The following is a 21,693-nucleotide window of genomic DNA, read 5'->3' as shown; positions in this document are numbered from 1 at the left end:
ACTGAGGAGTCACTCTAGAATTCCAATGTCAAAGCAAGTCCTTAACCAAGTCGAGCAGCCTTGCAATGAGAGCATCATCCTCTTGCAGAGAGGGGGCGATGAGTATTGGAACTATAACAGCTTCTACCACATCTACTATTTTCCTTTCCTTTCTTACACTACATGCTGGCATTGGTTTCCCTCAGGCCAATGAACACACTCCTTGAGGAATGTGACCCTCACTTAGCAAAAAAAAAAAACAAAAAACAACAACAACAACAACAAAAAAAAACAGTTACTTTCTTACCTTCTTCAAGTACTTGAGTGGCTACATTTTATTTTCTGATGTTGCATTACATGTCTTGGATAAATTCTGCCTGGTCACACTTCAAAAAATTCAAGTTTTCTGAGTGCAGTGATGCATGCCTATAATCCCAGTGGCTGGGGAGGTGGAAGCAGCTTCAGCAACTTATGGAGGACCATAAGCAACTTAGCAAGACCCTGTCTCAAAATAATAAATTTTTAAAAAGGGCTGGGGAGGTGGTTCAGTGGAGAAGTGCCCCTGGGTTCAATCCCCAGTACCAAAAACAAACAAACAAACAAACAAACAAATAAATAAATTGTCCCATCTATATCTGATATATAAAAGTGCATAAATTCATTCTACTGTCATGTATAATTAATTAAAAAATTTAAATTAGAATGTTTTAAAACTGTATGTGCAAGTTAAATAATAACCAAACACCCACATATATACCACTTTTTTAATGAAGTAGAAATTTATTATCACATTAGTCTTAAGCTCCTATTTCCTGCCCCATCACATCCCCTACTCCTTCCTTGAATAACCACTACACTGACCTCTGTTTCCTCTTGTCTCTGCTTTTCTTTAATGTTCTGTCATTTCTGCACATGACACGTCAGACATAAGCTCAAATCTAGCTTTGTAATAAAATAACAATATTTCCAGGAGAAAATAAGCTGAAAAGAATCATTGAGTCAGAGCCTGGGTTTGGTAGGACGTGAGTGTGTCCTGCCTGAGAAACAAGGGCTGAGCAGAATCAGGGTATCTGCTGAGGGCTTAGTGTGGGCCAGACACAGATGTCCAGCAAGAATGTGATCAGTGCTTGGCTTCTGGAGCCGGACACCAAAGAGAGAGCAACAATTTCTCTAGCTGATGGTCATAATGAGGGAAGCACAAACCAACATCTGAGCTCAGTTCCCCTGGGGGTCTGCGTTCAGGTTTGAAGCACAGCATGGGTCAGTAGGAATCTTGGCTCTGACAGACTTTATCCTGTCTCTCCAGTTATAGGCCTTCAGTCTCAGGTTGTTGTTTTGTTTTGTTTTGTTTCTAAACCTCTGTGTTTTGTCTTTGGAATTTCTATTATGGCAATGTTGAAACTTCGAGACTGGTGCTCTAATATTTTTAGCTTTTCTCTTCTGCCTACTTCATTATCCTTTTGTTTTACTTTCTGAGAGACTTCAATTTTATCTTCCATGCATTCTTCTGAGATTTTTTTTTTTCTGCTGCCCCATTTCAATTCTAAAAACTCTTATGTGTTCACTGAATGTTAATTTTAAAAAGTATCTTATTCTTGTTCTGTGAGATTTTAATTATTTGGTTATTTGTGGAGACAGACTTTGTGGGCTAGTTTATATTCAGTTTTTGGAAAGGATAGAATTCCTTAAATTTTGGGAGGAGGGTTCTCTAAACGTCTAAAAGATATATTAATAGTGTTTTTCATATTTTTATATCCTTAGATTTTTTTATATGATTGCTCTCTCAGTTCCTGAGCTATAATGATAATCTGTTCACTATAACTATTAATTTGTCCATTTCACCTTGTAATTATGCCAATTTCTCTTTTGTAAATGTTTGGAATACCTCTTATATGCTTTCAAATGATTTAGGATTTTTTTTTAATCTTACTGTTGAAATGAATCCCATATCATTAAAAATAATCCTTTTTATCACTTACCTTTTGTCTTCTTAAAGACAAAATCCTTCTTAAGGCAGAAGGATTGCAAGTTCAAGGCTAGCATTAGCAATTAGTGAGGCCCTAAACAACTTGGAAAGATCCTGTCTCAAAATAAAAAATTAAAATAAAAATGGTCTGGGGATATAGCTCAGTGGAAAGTACCCTCAGGTTCAGAACCCAGTACCAAATAAACAAACAAAAAAAACCCTTCAGGATTTAAATATATTAATGCAGCATGTGGGTGGCTTCTGTTTAATCCAATCTGAGAATCTCTGTTCCATTGATGATTTTAGTCCCATTACATTTATTTTGTTTCATGGTATATTTAGATTTACTTCCCCCATCTTAGTTCACATTTATTCTTAATCTGGATTTTTCTTTGATAGTGGCATTGTTTTGCTATCATTTCCTCCTTGAAACTCTCCTCTCTTGTCTTCCAGCCATTCTGTTCTCATGGTTCTTTGCTATTACCTTTTAATTCTTGCCTTACTCCTTTAGAATCTCTCTTTAGGCCTAAGTGTGGCCATCAGCACAAGCATCAAACTTGACATTTGTTTTTCTATTCAAAATGTAGCCATTTATTTATATGGTTTCAATAGTTTTCCGTGTGTCTCCTGCATTTGTCTTTGGCCCCAGGTCCCTGAGGCAGGGGTAGAGAATTAATCTGTCCAGTGGGGAGAGTCATGCATTTTTATATTAAGTACACAAGAGCTTTTTTATTTAGATGTAGATAAGAGTCATCTAAGGTGGGATGACTTTCATGGCTAACCTATGCATTAAAGTCATTCTTTCGTTTTGTGACTACTGCCAACCAAAAGTGTCCTTCAAATGCTCTTAAGAAGGAAGGGAAGAAAGAGGTAAAAGTCAATGAAATATGGCTTGCACCATCCAGCAAGTTGTCTTCGTGCCCTGTTGCTTTGCCCTGTATTGTTCTAGCACCTTCAGAGCTTTATATAGCATTTGCAGGATCTATGATCCTAGTTAGATTGTGCCCTGAGGTTTAACTTTACTCACCTCTAGATTTTTTTGTTCCCCTCAGGATTGAGAGAGCCTGACCTTACTGGTTACCTACTCTATACAAAAGTCTAATAAAAATGTGGATGGATAGACCCCAAAATAGCTTCTCTAAATGTGAGGATATAGGTTTTAAAATAAGAACTTTTATGATTGTGTGTCAATTAAAAATACTAAAATACTAAAATAATAAAACTTTTGTTTTTTATATATGTATGAAATATATATATATATATATGAAGGCAAAGAACTTTTCTGAGAATATTAGTCTGGACCTTTCCTCATGTCTCATTGAAGTCTTTTCTCCACTTCCTTTCTCTAAATGAGCCCTGTGCAATTACAGGTGCCGGATGGATAGGTCCTGCTGCCCCTCACATTCAGCATTGAGGCAACTTAAACCAGCTTCTCCATTTAATTGCCTTATTTCTCTTAAGCACAACCTTTTCTCTAGTAATTTGGTCTCAAAATCTAGAACTTCTTCCCTCTACATCACACACAGCCAGTTAATTGCTGAGTCCTCTAGATCAGAGTTGTCCAATAGAAATTTAATGCAAGCCACGTAAACAATTTTTACTCACTGCATTGAAAAAGGTAAAGAGAAACATGAAATAATCTTAATAATATATTGTACTTGATAAGTGAAATATTTTAAGAAGTTAATTTACATTTTTATACTATGACTTTGAAATTCAAGGAGTATTTTAACTGACAGCACATCTCATTGAATGAGCCACCTTTCAAATGCCCTTTAGCTAAATGGAGCAAATGACTGCTGCACAGCTCTAGATGTGACCTTTACAATGGCTCAAGTATTGATAAATACTTTTCCATTCTCATTGTTACATCTGTAGTTCAGGGGCTTACTAAAGAACTCTCAATGTAATTATCACAATGATCTATATACTTATGTCTTGCCTCTAAATCAACAAATAGCTCAGTTATGCTCTTATTGATTACGAACAACACTATCCTCAGTGCTAAAGTTATCAATAAGCCTAAATCCTTTCCTCAGAAAGACTGCAACTGAGTAAGGGAGACAGAAATGTATGCATCTAACCATGATACATTGTGATGTGCACCATCATCATGTGGCACAATGAGAACACAGAGGAAGGAATATTAGTTCTGATAGAGATTGGAGAATGCCTTAGAGGGTAGGTAGTATTTGAAATGGGGTTTGAGTAGGAAGTTAGCAGACAGAACTAAAGTTAGGTGAAGGTCAAGGAAGAGACCAGGTGTGGTGGTGAATGCCTGTGATTCCAGAAGCTAGGGAGGCTGAGGCAGGAGGATGGTGAGTTCAAAGCTAGCCTTACCAACTTAGCAAGGCCCTATGCAACTCAGTGAAACCTTGTCTCTAAATAAAATATAAAAAAGATCTGAAAATGTGGCTCAGTGGTTAAATCCCTGGTACAAAAAAAAAAAAAAAAGTCCAGAAGAGGAAAAATAAATAATCAACATGCCCTTTCAATTTTAGTAGATTTTTCATAATGATGCTAAATGAAATTTTCTGGAATGATGTGCTCCTCCCCTGCTTAAAATATTCACTAGCTGCCCTTTGCTAAAGAAAGCAGCTAGATTCCTCCTGGCTGTTTTAAAATACAGAAGGGGTGGGGGGCATGAGGAGAGTGTGTGTGTGTGTGTGTGTGTGTGTGTGTGTGTATGAGAGAGAGAGAGAGATATTCATTTATGTTAATTTATGGTGAGACTATATAGATGAGAGATGATTGCCATTGAAAAGACAGTTCCTTACTCTCACTTTCCAAGATGCTGACACCCACATGCTTTAGTCAGGTATCTATTTGACCCCCTGTCCAGGCACTGTGTTTCAATCACATTTAATTAAAACCCTACACCATGCAGGGATACATAGAAAGCAGTAGTATAGATAAAGAAGCAGAGGGAGTAGGGAGGCAAATGTAGGCAAGAGCCTTTATTGTGATTTCTTTAAGAAGGAATGGACAAGACTATGTATACAGTCTTGGGTTTCGATGAATAATTTCAGAAAGCTCTGGGGTGTGGGGTCTCCCCGAGTTGTCTGTTACCTGGCCCTGAGTGATTATGGCAAAATATTGGCTCCAGTATGCCTGATAGAGGAAGTGGGGGTGGCAGATGTGGACTCTGGGTTGGTTAGTTTGCAAATGAAAGTCCTTTAATATCCCTAGAAAGTGCTTAACACTGGTGGGAAATCTTCCTAGGTCACCGAGGGCCCAGATTCCAAAATGTCATGTCAGAATAAGAAGTCATGCTTAATCCATTGGCATTCAAGGTCTCTTGGATTCTGGCCTCTTTCCTGCCTCCCCTACTGCTATCCAGGCCAGCCTGAATTACCCTCTGTTTTCAACTGCCATTCCCCACATTATGCTTTTTTTTTGTTTTGTTTTTTAACTTATGCTAGAAATTCACTCACTTTCAAATTTATTATTTTTTCTCATTTGATTACCTGCTGTCATGTGTTTGCTTTTTGTTAACTCTTAATAAAATCTGAAATTTTATGTTTAATAATGACAATAATGAGTACACCTATAATTAGCAGGCCTTTAGTATATGGTAGGAATTTTGATCAGTTTTTAACAGAAATTTTCTATCTAATGCACACAGTAAACCTAAGAAAGAATATCTCCATTTCCGAGATGAGGCAACTAAAGCAAAAACAGTTTAGATAACCTTTCCGAGGCCACAGAATTTATTATCAAAGGTTAAGCATACAGTTCAGCAAGCTGATATTTGTATTCCTTACATCCAAATTCTATGGAACTCATTTAGGAGACTTTCCCCCTCAAATCTCTGAAGAAGTTAATTGTCATTTGTCAGGCATTTCTTTCTCACAGAGAGCAGCTGGCTCTCTTACTGATATTTCTTTTCTTTCTTTCTTTTTTATTTTGGTACTGGGGACTGAACCAAGGGTTCATTACCACTGAGCCACATTCCCAGCCCTTTTCATTTGAGACAGGATCTCACTGAATTGCTTAGGGCCTCTAAGTTGCTGAGGCTGGTGGCTGGCTTTGAATTTGGGAGCCTCCTGCCTCAGCCCACCCCACCCTCCCAGTCACTGGGTTTACAAGTGTGCACCACAATGCCCAGCTTGATATTTATATTAGGAAGGCAAATATTCTTTTTCTCATATTTTCTGTGAGTACCTGAAAGATGTGTAATGACATCCACCTTCCCAGACCTCAAAGGCCTTTGCTCTCCAGTTTGTACATCATAAAATAATTCTACCTTTTCCTTTTCTAAAGGACATTGATACTTCTCTGGCATCCCTTACTATAGATACTCATAGATACGCATGAACTTTTCTTGTTCCTAAATTCTGAATTTTTAAGGACATTGAGGATAGCCATTTGATTTTGCTTACATTTCATCCAGTGTATTTATTACCAATAAGTTCATAAATAGCTATTATTTTATTATCCATGTGAAATATTAAACTCTTATCCTTTTCACCTTGAGCAAATATCTTGGAAATCAGGGATGACTTTCAGATATAGATCCTCTTTCTCCAACAATAAAACCTAACAAAGCTAAGGCTTTGTTAGAAAAATTGCATATTCCTTTGACTCAATTTTAAAATCTTTTTTTCAGTTTCCATTATAGTCAGTGTATTATCTTGGCATTTTTTATTCTTGGTTTTTCTCACCAGTTGCTCCAGATTTGAGAGTGAGGAAGGAAAATAGCATCATTTCAATATATGATAACTCAACATACTTCATGGTAGGCTTGATTCATTTTAGACATTTTCTTTTAAACAATGTTTTTGCTTAAAATTAACATTGTAGTTTAGTAACTGTACAATCAACCAGGACTTGAAAAGCAGTTAAAAAGCCACTGGCCAGACAGTGTTAGTATTGACCCTGTGAACAATGCCCTGGAGTAGAAGAGAGACCAAATATGGTTCTGGGTGCCACAGCAGTGGTTGGAGTACAAGGGTAGAATCTTTACTAAGAGGGTCAGAGTCTCAGTCTTCCTTACCGAAAGCAAGAGCCAGCTTTTTTGTATCAATCTTTTATCAAGAATGAGCCCCCAAAGTTGGTGTTTGAATGAACAGAACACTTAAGTCAGTTTTCATATTCTGATTACTACTGTGTTCCAACATATTGCAGCTTTTTTTTTTTTTATCAGCAAAGGGGAGAAGGTGGAATAAGTCATTGTTTCATTTCTACATCCAGGTCCTCACTGGGGGCATTAAGATGGATAAGGTGTCACCCTATCCCTCTGAGGAATGTAAGGAAATAGTTTTGATATCATGTGACTCATATAGTGATTGAGGCTTAGAAATTAAAAACAGGTTGATACTGTTTGGACCACTACAATCAGGTCACTTACTGGACTTTTAAATGTAAAACAAGAAATTGCATCAAGGGATAGCAAGAGCTAGAGAATGTAAGACATTTTATGTTTGAGGAATGTTGGAATTTATTAGGCAGATATTGGGAATTGTTAATGAAATTTAAGCAGGAGAGTCACATGATTTATTGAGGATCAATAGATCCAGTATCCAACAGGGGACAAATATTTGAGGGATATGTAATTGGAGTGGGGAGACTATCAGTAGGGTAACCATATATTCCAGTGTTCCTGAAACAATTCATATTTCTGCCTGTTTTTTCCCTCAAGCATAATAATCAGTCACTGTGTACCACTTTGCTTTTTTGTTTTTGTATGGGAGGAGTGGTACTGGGGATAGAACTGAAGGGCACCCAACCACTGAACCACATCCCCAGCCCTGTTTTTATTTATTTATTTATGTATGTATGTATGTATGTATGTGTGTGTGTGTGTGTGTGTGTGTGTGTGTGTGTGTTATTTAGAGATAGGATTTTGCCAAGTTGTTTAGTACCTTGGTTTTGCTGAGGCTGGATTTGAACTCTCGATCCTCCTGCCTCAGCCTCCCTGAGCCTCTGGGATTACAGGTGTGCACCACTGAACCTGGCCCTGTGTTTCTCTTTGGATGACACATTCAATGGACCCTACTACTTAAAAATCGATTGCAGTGGCCTAAGACTTTATGTTTCAGGTTCACTAGGGTTTGTTTAAATGGGTGGAGAAGAGTTGTTGCCCAGTACTCTCAATTACAACAGATACTTTGACACCAATACAGTCTCTTCTTATATACTTCACACAGGTCAGGACAGGGATAAAAGAGATTACAGTTATAGCTTAGTACATCAATTAAATGCTAAATATTGCAAATACGTAATGGCTGACTGGTGAACCATTCCATGGACCTGTGATTTATCACATGGCACTTGCCTCAGAAATTTGAAAGAAAATAAAAGGAAAGTCTTAATCAACTGGTGAATGAAGTAAGAAAGATAAGCCTTGGTTGTGCAGGGCTATGAGACCTTGCTCCTTGAAATGGAACTGGATTTTCATGAAAGGTTTTGGTAGTTATTTGAGGACAGCAGGAAAGGCCATGTAACCTTGTTAAAGTTTCATTAGTCTGGGAGGTTATTATAACCTTGGAAGATGGTAATACAGAGGTAATTTAGTCAATTAAAAGGGACAATGGTTTGTTTCCTAGTATATGTACTAAATCACAAGCTGTGGCTTGGGCCTCCTGTTAGGACACAGAAAAGTTTACTCGGTGACAATAATTGGAGAATATTTTTTAAAAAGAGGATGAAGTAACTAGACCCAAGAGGACAGAGATGTTGCTATCAGAAATATACTTCAGCAGAAAAAAATTATGACTAAGAAGGAATGAAAAGCGTGAAAGGCTGCCATTTATTTCATTTTTAAAAGTCTCTCCCTCCAGTTTCTCATTTCTTATGTAAGAAGCAGGCCTTCCTCTCCCTCTAATGCCACTATAACCTTGTATTTATAGTGTGCTTATCTCCCAGAAGCTCGGAGGAGCTCTCTCTAAATTCATGCCATTTCAGAAAGTATTGCTTAACAGAAAAGGGATGCTATTATTTAATCAGTCACTTCATTAAATGTTGTAGCGGAAGCTTGAGGAGTGGATTTGCCATAAGTGTGCTGATTGTGTGGTGGGCTGCACTCTCGCAGGTCACAGTATCGACATCCTCTGCCCACCCCCAACCCAGCTGCTTGGGAAGCAGAAACATGGGATTATGATTTTGCAAGTAGGAGCCGGGCTTGCCTTCATGCCTCTGCTTTTGACTGGAATTCAGGGAACTGCTTCTAATCTGCAAAGCATTATATCCAGTTTGCCCATTTGCCTTCATGACTTTTGATATCCCTGAAATATTTCTGTTGATTATCTCTCTCTATATGGGAGCTCTGTATAAGCACAGGCAAGACCATTTGCCTGAATAGTTTTCAACCTCGGACTTTCCCCCAACATTTATTCTTCTCAGACCGTCATTTGCAGAATTTCATTTCATCAGATTTATTTTCTCTGGTTTTTGCTTCAGAGAAATAGAATTGAACAGAAAAATATTCTCTGAGGTAGAAGTGCTGATGGCTTTGGCGATGGAAATATTTCAGTAGTTCCTTCAGAAAGGTTTTGTTGCAGCTTATTCTTAAAAAAAAAAAAAGAATGCTTCCCATATATGCCTAATTTAATGAGTTCAAACTCAGATAATTGCCTTGCATCTGCTGAAAGTTTGTCTCACCACATTTTCTGTTTAACTAAAAATTTCTTTTATACTTTTCATTTAGCTAAAAGTTATTTCAGAAAAGTGAAAAAGCCTGGCCCATGCATAATTAGAGACCTATTCTGTTCTTACTAAGCCATCTCAGTCTCAGCCCTCTCATCCATTCCTATTTTGCTCCCTTTCTGCCTTCTCCTTTTAGAGGTTAGGTGGACACTCTGTACTTTCACACTCATGAACACACTTCAGAATATTATATGGGAAGGAATGCCTAGGACATTTCAAAAATCTCTGGCATGTACATTAATTGCATATTTTATAAAGAATTTAAATTGATTGCCTTATTCAATAGTTTTATGAGGTATTTTAAAAAATTTGTTGGATATATTGTTTTCATATTAAGGCTAATATTAGTAATGTTATTTTTTCATGGAACTGTATGCCCCTGTGAGAGTGGCTAATCCCAGCCACAGAAAATATGAGATGCCTAATCCTCAGTGACCACAGAAGGAATCAACGTGAGCATGCCCCTCTCAGATGGCTAAAACCCAGAAATGATGTATTGTCACTGCCCAGTTGTAAGATAGATTCAATTATAAGCACTATTGCTAAATCCTAATCAATGTCAATTTGGATTAGGGCAAAATGATAGCATCAATATTTATTCATTTGGTTGAATTTTTAACAATTAGTTTAAAAAATCAAAAGTAATCTCCTCTTAGCATCATTGACATATTTACTATATATAACACATATGCAAACATACAATAATAAAATGACAAATTTTGTCCAAATTCCCAGTGTTTACAAAATGTAAAGGCAAAATCATATTTGATAGTTGTTTAGAGGGATTTGTTTTTTAATGGGCTTGACTTTCTGTGCATTGTATGAATTGACACTTTACTAGGTATATAAAACTAGCCTTTTCTGTTTTAATTTTCATATTATAATGCCATGTGAAAAAAAGAACTGATTAGAAAGTAATTAGTTAATAAGCCTCTTTTCTGTTTATTCTAGGTTTCAGGAAGGATTCATAAAACATCACTGCATAGTAATGCAGCTATTACAATGATCTATTTGGGGAAAAATGTGCACCTAGCTTATGACAACCAAGATTTCCGAGATGAAATAAAAATTTATCAACAGCACTGTGGTGGGGAAAACCTTTGTGTCTACAAAGGCAAACTATTTGAAAATGGTACGCATGAAACGTGCATATTTTAATTGCTTGGGGTTGATGTTATAGATAAGCTGTTGTTGATATAATATCAAAATGACTTCAATCACTTTATGAAATTATGCATATCCAGGGACTTATAAACCAGCTGCCTAAAAGTAAATCTAGATTTACTGCTCCATGATTGAAACTGAAGCAGCAATTACTTCTGCAGATTGTGGAAGAAGGAATTTGGAGTGATTTAACCCGGTAACAGATTAATTTTGGGATAGAGATGTATGATCATTAAAATGTTGCACGAATAAGCTGTGCCCCAAATTATAAGTTAACTATTTGGCTTGCCATAGTGAATTATATCGTACATTATTCTAAGAGAAAAATAACAGATTGGCAATTTGTTCTTTAGAGGTGTGTTGAGATAAAATCACAAATCCAATAAACTTCAGGGTGAATCACACCTAAATAACTTGGTGCAAAATTTGGCTAAATGGCTTCTTAGTAAATTTCTGTTTTCATCTGGTCATAAATTCATGTTTATCAGAATAAGATAATTTTTATATCCTGGTTTTCACATGCTGTACTGTAGTGTTTTTTCTTCAGTATTTGGTTTAGTGAAGAAACAATGAAAAAGAAAATTGTTTACAGGATTGTATCTGTTACTTTTTGCTTAAGAAACTCTGTTAAGATTGTAATACTATTTTTACTAATTAAAGCGACTATTTATATTTGCAGGATCTTGTCAGAGACTTAGGAATTTAGGGAGTGCAGGACAAACATAGGAATTTTACTTTTGGCTTTTCTGATTTCTCTCATACAATCAAAAGGAAATTGATGGAATTAATGACAAAATTCAAACTCTTAAAGATATAACTACATATTTAGGAATTGTATGTTTTAAACTTCCCAAATAAACAAGACTAAAGGCTTGCATGTTAGTTTTGACTTAAAATGTAATATGATGCTCAGTTATGCCAGAAACTGTTTTTCTCATTTTTCATATTTGGTGGAAATGTAATTTAACGTAGACTCATTTTGCCATAGCCTTCCAGAGTTCATTCACTCCATCTATAGATGAGGAAAATAGGAGGTGCTCCAAGTTGGCTCCCCAAGGTTCCACATCCAGTACTGTACAGTCAAAAGCAGGGCCCTGCCCCTGCCTAGGTGCAAAACCTGGCTTAGTTCTATACTACTTTAGTTAGCTGTTATCAGTAACAATAAGTTTCCTATATTTTCATAATATGAGGTACTTGAAACTCTGAATGAGTTTGGCGTAGATGCATACATTTAGTTTTTTAAGTATAACTTTCATCTATTAATTTAGGGGAATTACTGAAATTAGTTATAATCTAAAGTTGGAAATTACAGCAAGAACATTTTCCTGGGTCCTAGATTACACTTTATTCAATAAAATGTATACATAATACCTATTTGACTGCTGGATAATGTGGTAGATATAAAAGAAAAAAATGAGTGTTGGCTGAACAGCATTCTGGTACTCTCTATGAGGGCACAGAACCAGTTTACATGAGGAGAGGGTGTAACCCCACACAGAATTATTTGGCATACATATTGATACTGGAACTTTTTGTTATGGCATTGGATAGTCTTGAATAATAGGAAGGAATGTGGACTCTAATAATTGAATCTTGTCCATGTAATACTTTGTATCAGCTTGCCTTTGATTGCCAGGAAAGTAATTGTTCAAATTGAAAAGTTGGGCAGTTTAGAGTTGTCTTGAAGTTCAGCAATCTTAGCAGTTTAGTTGGACTGAAAATAATCTGCCCTTTTTATAAATCAAAGCTATGTACAAATCTGTCAAATGTGAATACATTTTTAGAAATCTCTGTTAAAAAATAAGGGCCTTTAGCATATGCTTAGAGCAGTAAACTCATTAAAATAGGGCATTTTGTTAATTTGTCTTGCTTTTCTATTAAAAATAACAGTAAAATTATTTAGGAATGCAGCAAGTACATCTTTTATTCTCAAAGTAATTCATTATGCCTCTTGTAGTTAGATTTTAGACTCCAAATCACAAGCTGATTGCCTATTATATCACCTATGCAGTCACAAAATACTTTTGCTACTTGTAAATGCTACAGTTTCTTCACAGGAATTTTTACTTGCTGCATTTATCTTTTTGAATAAAACCAACCTTGGCCTCATGGGTTCATGTGAAGGCAATGAATAAAGTCCTTTTTTTTTTTTTTTGCTCTCTTTTGTGCCCCATTTCCTTGTATTTTCATAACGTGATCCCATCTCACTCATTTGTGAGTCCTCATTATCCCCTGGCAAACAGGTCTTCGGCTGTCCCCCACAAAATTTTGTCTTGTGCTGTTTCCTTTGTTAGTGATGCACTATCCTTCCTTCTTTTTAACTTAAAATTTCAACTATTTTTAAGACTTAGGTTGAGCCTTTGCACCTTTCTCAGGGGACTTCCACTTTGCTCTACCCCAGTGGCCCATGGCTCTTGATACTCAAAACTGAAGCATTGTTTTTTCTTTTTTATTCATTGACTGTTTCTTTTTCCTTGACGTGATATCATGTATTTTTAAAGATTTTTTTTTTTTAGATTTCAAGGTATAAATTAGATGCCTTGCAATTTGTTCTTCATAAGCATGTCACTCAATAGGTTTTAGAAATTTGGGGGGCTGAGGATGTGGCTCAAGCGGTAGCGCGCTCGCCTGGCATGCGTGCGACCCGGGTTCGATCCTCAGCACCACATACAAACAAAGATGTTGTGTCCGCCGAGAACTAAAAAATAAAATATTAAAAAAAAAGAAATTTGGATAAGTACTGCAGCCATTATTATAAGCTCATTTTAGAACATCATCATGTCAGAAAGTCCCTGGGTGCTCATGGGCAGTGAGTCCTTACTCTCATAGTCAGCCCCCTACAACCACTGATCTGTTTTCTGTTTCTACTAATTTTTCTTTCTGAAAATGACTTCTGGATATTTTATATAAATGTAATCATGCAATAGGTAATATTTTGTGTCTTGTTTCTCTCACTTTGCATACCATTTTTAAGAGACATGCATTTATTTTTAGTATAGTGACGTGTACAATTTTGAATTTTGGAGCATTTTAGGATTTTAGATTTCCAGATTAGGGATTCTTAGACATTTAAAGTCTCTGCAAGTATTTCAAAATGCAAAAAAAATTCTGAAATCTGAAATACTTCTTATCCCAAAGCATTTCAGATGAGAGATTTTTCACCTGAATGTGCCAGTAGTTATGCTCATTGTATAGCCGACTGTATGCTATCACATGGACATATCATAGTTTCTGTGCAATCACCAGTTAAAGGGTATTTGTATTGTTTCCATTTGGGGGCTATTAAAAATAATGCTGTTATGGACATATAAAGATTTTGAATATGCACATATTGTGATTCTTGATTGGATTTGTAGAAATGGCTATTATTGCTTTTATATATTTTTCTGATTATGGGTCCTTTTCCTGTTTCTTTACAAGTCTGTTGGGTTTAGTTGGAACAAAAGATATTTTATATTGTATATTACAGGTACTGCAAATTTTAAGAATTCTATTTTTATTTTTTAGTTTGGTCTCAAAGGTGTCTCTGATTTCATTAATGATTGGTAAGAAGTTAAGACTCAAACACCCTCTCCCTTCTGCTAGTAGTTCTGTTGGTAGGGGTGTTAGTTTCCTAAGACTGATTGTAGCTGTCTCTCAGATTGTGGCTTATAACAATAGACATTTATTCTCTTAAAAGTCTGGAGACAAGAAATCCCAAATGAAGGTATTAGCAAGTCCTTGCCCCCTGACAAACTCTGAGGAAGAAAGATTTGGTGGCTCCTAGTAATTCTTGGCCCTCCTTTCTCACATGTAGTTCCATCTCTAGTCTCTGCTTCTGTCTTGACATGGCCTTCTTTGTACATCTCTGCATGTGTACTCTTTGTACCCTTTTCTTTCTATGAGGATGTTAGTCATTGAATTTTGGGAAAAACTGAAAGCCAGGGTTATCTCATCTCATTCCTTCACTAATTTTATCTATGAAGACCTTATTTCCAAATAATATCACATCTTGAGGTTCTGAGTGGTTTTCAATTTCAGTGGCTCGGGAGGACATTCAAGTTCCAGTAGTTTCCAAGTCTTCTCCAACTTTTATTTCCACCATTCTCTATTTCTTCTCTGCATAAGATAAGCTCCAAGTAGGTTGAGAATGAATGAATAGGTCAGGTCCACTCGGACCCGTGCTCCTTCCAGTTCATGGTGATATGGGAGAGCTTATTGAATGCTTCTAAGATTGCCTTATTGCCTGTATCTCCCTGTTAAATTTCTGGTTGGTCCACTGGCCTGTTGCTATTCCTAATTAGAACTCCAATCTCAGGGAACCTCTGACCTTCCCTGTTAGCTTGCCTCCGAGATAGCTACTTATTACTGGTAGTGCCACAGGCCAAGAGATTTTCCCTCTTTTGCTCCATATCAAGGCAGCCCCCACTGACAGGGAAACTGCTGGTTATTTATGTGCTGCCCTCCCCAATTAGAGCTACTGTGATGAAACAGTGGCAGGAGTGGGGATGAGAGCAGCCCCAGGCAATGATGCCTCCAATTCTCTGCTGTTTCTACCTCAAGTTCAGTGATTTTTTTATGAATGAGTGCTGCTCAGTTGGTTTTAAGACTTTGGTTCATTTCCAGAGACAAATTTTTAAGGGGAGAGGATTTGGTGAGCTCACTCTAGAAGCTTGGTACATTAATTTTGTCTCTCCTGCTGAATTATAACTTTTGGAGGAGATGACCACATTTGATTTTTCATTTTTAATATTTTTGCTTTCTTTCAGTGCCTATAACAGCACTATCCACTGTTGGTAAATAATGAATAACTAAGTTTTGTAAGTATTATAAAGTGCTTCCTAATATTGTACATTACATCATCTTTAAGTCTGCTCTGCAAAGTAGGTAAACTGAGATCTCCATCACCCCAACCATCCCCATTTTATAGGTGAAAATTCTGGAACCAAAGTTATATAACTTCCCCCGAGGACATCCAAGTAGTAAGTGAAGAACTGGGACATGGACCAAAACTTTGTGATTTCTGGTATGAATCAAGTCAGCATTGAGAAATGTCACTATAATTTCAATTATAAAATTATAAAATAAATACAAAAGAGTAAAAGCAAAGGGTGTCAGTTCTTCCTCAGTAAATTTGGGGGGAAAAAAAGAACAAAATGGAATAACAGCTGGGTGTGCTCTCCAGCTGCATGAGCATCAAGTGGAGGGACAGTCACATCCAGAAGGGATTTCCTGTGCCAGTTATCAGCATATTCCTGAGCATATATATTTTCTTCCTGCACTGGGTACTTGAGGAGTTACGCACACAGGCTGCAGCAGAATGGTCTCTGTTACATGAATGTGGGGGTCAAGTTTCTGTAATGGAAGCAATCAAATTCGCTTTCTAGTCACCACTTAAGGAGTCTACTTATTATTAAAACAAATGGATTTTTAAACCTATTGTGTTTTAGCTTCCCAGCATGCTAAGTTTTTCAGTTTTCCCCCTAGTTTATTTAATCTCACATCAAAAATACTTAAATGTAAATGGCAGAATTACTTTTTCAGTAGTTTTTTTTTTTTTTTTGTGTGTGTGTGTGTGTTTTTAGGACAAGGTGCATCTGACTTAGAAATATTTTAGGAGCATAATGTGGTACACTCACAGCTTTTCTAGGTGACTGTGAAGGATGTTGGTCAAATAATGATTCATTAATTATTTTGGGAGTCCTCCTTTATACTTGTTCTTGGACCTAGAGAAACCAAGATGAGCAATGCTAGCTTTAGTTCTCATGGTTTTTTACAAACATACAAGCATGTATCTGGATCAGGGTTCTCAAAGTGGGGTCCCAGGAACCAGCAGCATCCGAGTTGATTAGAAACTTGTTAGAAATGCTGACTAAGAACTCTGGGGTAAATATCAGCAGTCTGTGTTTTAATAAGTCTTCTAGGTGATTCTGGGACCAGAATTCATTCAAGTTTGAAAACTTCTGTTGTTCATGAGAAGCAGGATTGTAAAGAATTAGGTCTGTAGGTCTTGAAGTTTAGGGTCTCTTTTTTTGTCAAAGAGAATTACAAAGATTTGGATGATTAGACTATTAATCACAGCCATTGGTTTCTAATTAATTGGTAGGATGTTTCAGTGAGCGGGTGGGTGAGAATTAAAGAAGTCTCAAATTCAAATAGAATTGAGTATCACTTACAGATGGAGTAACTCTGCGTCATTCACATATGTATTAGGATATTTAAGGCCACAACTAAAAATGTGAACTTTTAAAACATCTGATTGACCTCACAGTGTTCTTTTGTCATTATGTACTTTATCAAGAGCATTTGTGCATGTTGCTGCACAAGTATCATCTGACAACTCTGGAGGCTAAGGCACAATGATCGCAAGTTTGAGGCTAGCATGGACGAATTATGGAGACTCTGTCTCAAAATAAAAATAAAAGGGTTGGAGATTAGCTCAGTGACAGAGTGGCCCTGAATTCAATCCCTGGCCTGGAAGGGGGAGGGATGGCAAAATAACAAGAGACAGGCGTGGACTCTGTGGAGATGTTTATCTTTAATCACTAACTCTCCAACTTACTGTATGATAGTGAATAAATCCTCGACCTCTTCTAAGCTTCAATTTCCTCATCTAGAAATAGCAATAGAAATATTCCCACCTCTTGTGATTGTTGAGAAATAGCAAAACTAAGATAATCAGGCATAATGCTAGAACATAAGAAGTGCTCATATAATGTTAGATATTATTGTATATCAAAGAGTTGTATAAGATATTGAGCATCTATTACAAACTCCAAGTGACAGAATGTGTTTTTATGATTTAAGTTGTTCTCGAATTAAAAGATGATTTATTGCACAATGTATTTGCCTAAAGAAAAATGTAGTTGGGAAGATGTTGGTTCATGGTTGCTTTCACTAATGCATTTCTTTCTTTCTTTCTTTTTTTTTTTTTATTTTTTTTATTCCAGAGACCTTTCAGTTTATTTCCAAAAGGCACCATGGTTTTCCCTTCAGCCTCACCTTTTTCCTGAATGGTTTGCAGGTGAACAGGTTAAGCTCCTGCTGTGAATTCAAGCACCGAAAAGGTTCCAGACTTGGAGGCAGACGAGGCTACTTTGGGTTTGTGTGCGTGGAGAAAGCATCTCCTTGCTACAAGTATGGAAACACATTTCCTGCGGTAGAGGGCTGGCTTTGCTGAAGTTTTCTTCTTTTGTGTTTATTAATTCATTTCTTTATATGATTTTAAAAGCAAAACCAGTGTATATGAGCCCAAAATATTTATGTTAAAGGCTGTTTACTACATCACTGAAGGTTTATATTTGGAATTAAAAATATAAGATTTATAGATGATTTTATAATAGAGATAAAAGGTGCTAGTATTTTAAGTCGTCTTACTTTTTTTTCCTCTTTTTCCTCAAACTGCCTGAAATTCTGTTTCTGATAGAAAAGAGAGGACAGTTTTAAAACTTTTTTTTTTTACTTTATTTTTTGATGTTAGTAACTGGTCTAGGATTAAAACCCCAAACACATGCCTTGTACCAAGCATCAGTCCTGTGTGACTGAATATTAAAGGTTATGCATATTAGGGTGCGCTTGCATTATGATGTGGCCCAATTTGCCTTCTCATTATCTTCATTTCAAACTTATGACAAAATGCATGATGAAAGGTTAGTTTTAGCTGTTGTTTATCAGCTTTCATGTTGGACATTCTCTTTGAAATTGGGAGTTTTGCCTTTGGGCTTTCATTTTTTTTTTTCCTGAAAATATTCATGGGGAATTGACTTGATGCCAAACTAGAACACAAGAGTGAACCAACCAAGTGACATGCTATCATAGAAGTTATTCTAACAGGAGAAGGGAAAATAACATACTAATACACTAATAAATCATGTCACATGGTATTAAGCAAGATAAACACAAAACATGATAAGGGAATTAACAAGAGAAAGGGGCACAAGGGTCATGGGATAAGGAGTTGTCTTAAGTGAGGTAGTCAGGAAACACCTCTCTGATGGTTTTTGAGCAGAAACTAGGAAAAAAAGGTCTCTTCCTCCTGATAGCTTTTTAGAGAGGAAAAACACGCAGAAGGCATGAAGGAGAAGCAGACTTGGAGTATGTGTGTCTCAGATTATGTGACCAGAGCCAAAATAAGGAATGGAACAGTGATAGAAGAGGAAGACAGAGGAGCAGTGGGACCAAACCCTGTAGAAGTTCTAAAGTCATAGAGTGACCGTCATTCAGAGGAGGAGGAGAAACCTGCAAGGTTTTGAGCAACTAGCCCAATCTGACAGGAAATCCTCTGGGAAAAATAAACCACCAGAGTGGGGAGAATCTTGGAAATGTTTATTTCAGGAAAGAGAGATTGGTGGAAAGAGTTTGATGTGATTGGATTCAATATATATTTTAAAGGTAGAGCTTACAGAGTTTTTTTTTGATGGATAGATTCAGGGTTGACATAAAGAATCAAAGTTGACTAAAAAGTTTTTGGCCTAAATAGCTAGGAAGATGTCCTATTATCATGTACTTAAGATAGGTTTGAGAAAAACGCAGGCTTAGAGATCAAATGAAGGGGTTTTGGTTTTGGACCACAGTGAGTGTGAGACATCTGAGACACTGTAAGTTACTGTTCACTAGGCAGGTGGATGTATGAATCTGGGCTCAGGTAAGGGGTCTTGGCTTGATATCTAAATTTGAGAAAGGTTTGTATGTAGAAGGCACGGCACTGAAAGTCATGGAATGGAGTGAGATTGCTTAAGAAAGGATACACATAGAGAAAATGTCGGAGAATAAGCTGCACATCATTACAAGTCAGAGATAGGGGAAATCAAGAGGCACCAGCCTGACAAAGATAGTCAGTGTTCAGAAAGAGAACTCAGACCAATATTTTGGAAATGAACAGATGTTTGGAGAAGGGAATGCTTAACGGACTGAAATATGTGGGTAGATTACGTAAAATGAAAACTAGAGATTGGACATTGACTTGGGAATGTGTTTGTTTTTGGTGATCTTGAGACAATTTATAGTGAAGTGGTAGGGATGTAGGCTCAATTAGAGTGAGATACAGAGCAATTGGGGAAGAACTAAGGTCCGAGATTATAGACATATTTTTAAAAATAGAGTTAAAAGAGTTTCCTTTAAAAATGTTAATTTGGTGGTAACCAGGTGAGGGAATATAGGGGTTAAAGGAACATTTTATTTTTTAAGAGGTGATACCATAACATGTCTTTATACTAATGGATATGATTGATACTCTAAAGAAGGAAAAATAGATGAAACATGACATGAAGGGGAAAATTGCTAGCACTTTGTGCTTAACTAGACTAGAGAAGATAGGATCTAGGGCTCACATGGGGTTGTAAACCCTAAGAAGAGAAAGGTCCTTCTTCTATAGCATCAATAGGAACATTGGCATATATGGGAGAGAGAAAGGTAAGATGGGGGATTACGAAGACCAACTGAAAGTCATCTGCTAATTGTTTCTACTTTCTAAAATAGGAAATACATTTATTAGCTGAAGTTGAGGAGGAGGGGTTGGAAATTTTAGGGGAGGGAACACGGTCTGAAAAAGATCATCCAGCGAGCAGGAGAATTGAATGGCCTAGAGCAAAATTTTGGTGCCAGGAAAACTAATGAGCTATGATTGTCCACGTGCAAACACATTGCATTCTTTGGGATGTGTACCCATCAAATCTGTACATTTTTAGCTCTGAGCACTTTTTAGGAGGTGTGTGTACCACAACCTGACTGATGACATCTGCTGTTCTATTCAACATCTCCTAGCTTCTGTACAATCCTTTGTGTGATTTCAGATTCACAAAAAGTCCTCTCTACCTTCTTTCATCCACCTTTGCAAATATTATCAAAGTGGTTATGGCATTAAAGGATAAGGCTTGTTACCCTCAACATAATTGTACAATCCTTATAGGAATTGTTTTATAAATTCCTTAAAGAAATTTGTTAATTTCTAAATCATTTCTTCCAATCAAACCTGTAAATGCTCAAAGTAGTGTTGTTTGATGTCCCCCTGTTGCAGATTAGGTGAAAGTCAATTCAGACATGTTTAAAGGGGTAGGAATGGAAGGGTAAATCTAAAATCTTGTTTATTTGGCCCCTGGCCTATTTGAGATGACTTCAATTATTCCAGGGGCACCAATACATAGAACTTCAGTGAAAGTTGAGAACCACCTATAAAGAGAACTGATATCACTGGTTATGTTGAATATTCTTTTTTTTTGGAGACACCATTACAATACTTTTAGTTATTTTAAGGAGTGTATATTATCTCTTCCCAGGTTGTTCAAAATGAAATTAGTCTTAACTCATTTAAAAAGGGCTGGTCCTGCAAATTTCACAATGTGATAAAGGAAAGATGTGGTCAAATAAAACCACTGGGACTTCTATTTCTAAAAATGATTGAAAATTACCTTCTTAAGGTCTTCAGGAAACAAGAAAATATTAGCAGTGGTCAATTCCAAAATGTAAAGGTTCTGCATACTGTGCTCACCCCTTAATTACGGGAAATGTTTGAAGAGGCACGGTTGTTATTTTCAATTGCTAGAGTGAAACTTGGAAGAAGAGTTGCCTAACCAAGGAGAATGCAGAATGAGCTTTAGTAATCAAAATTGACACCTCAGATATACTCGGAAATCAAATAGGTCGTCATGACAAGGGGAGCACAGATGCTACTCACTTCGTTCGTCCAATTCCCCTTAGCAGATGGGCAATAAAAGTCTGTGCATGCAGTAGAGAGGCATCAAAGCTTTTACATTGTCCCAGAATAACCAAAGGTAACAGCCTATCAGAAGCTCCAAGGAAGTGGGCTTGGTGTTGCCATTAATGAGGGAGGAACAGCTTGAACAGAAGGCAATGCTAGTAATCATATTTTGTGAAGAGGCATGACACCTTTATTCCAAGGAAAGCTATGTGCTAAGCACATCACCATTATAGTCCAGAAATATTTATCATGCTTATTATGG

General features: G+C 36.7%; 1 protein-coding gene across 2 annotated transcripts in view; it reads left to right on the top strand.

Annotated features, from left to right (window-relative positions):
• Positions 1 to 21,693, top strand: part of Erich3 (glutamate rich 3) — a 104,420-nt gene that overhangs the window by 43,622 nt on the left and 39,105 nt on the right. The window contains exons 1-3 of one of the 2 annotated variants that reach the window (XM_040288870.2): positions 7,776 to 10,044; positions 10,544 to 10,724; positions 17,686 to 17,872. In XM_040288870.2, the coding sequence (XP_040144804.2) occupies positions 10,595 to 10,724; positions 17,686 to 17,872 (317 nt within the window). In that variant the 5' untranslated portion in view covers positions 7,776 to 10,044; positions 10,544 to 10,594. Of the gene's footprint in view, positions 1 to 7,775; positions 10,045 to 10,543; positions 10,725 to 17,685; positions 17,873 to 21,693 lie in introns of those variants that run through there. The other variant, XM_021730096.3, reaches the window with a different exon arrangement.

This window comes from Ictidomys tridecemlineatus, chromosome 11 (genome assembly GCF_052094955.1).
Source record: "Ictidomys tridecemlineatus isolate mIctTri1 chromosome 11, mIctTri1.hap1, whole genome shotgun sequence".
Classification (NCBI taxonomy): domain Eukaryota; kingdom Metazoa; phylum Chordata; class Mammalia; order Rodentia; family Sciuridae; genus Ictidomys; species Ictidomys tridecemlineatus.
The sequence above is the reverse complement of the archived record's forward strand: the minus strand, read 5'-3'. Positions and strand labels throughout refer to the sequence as shown.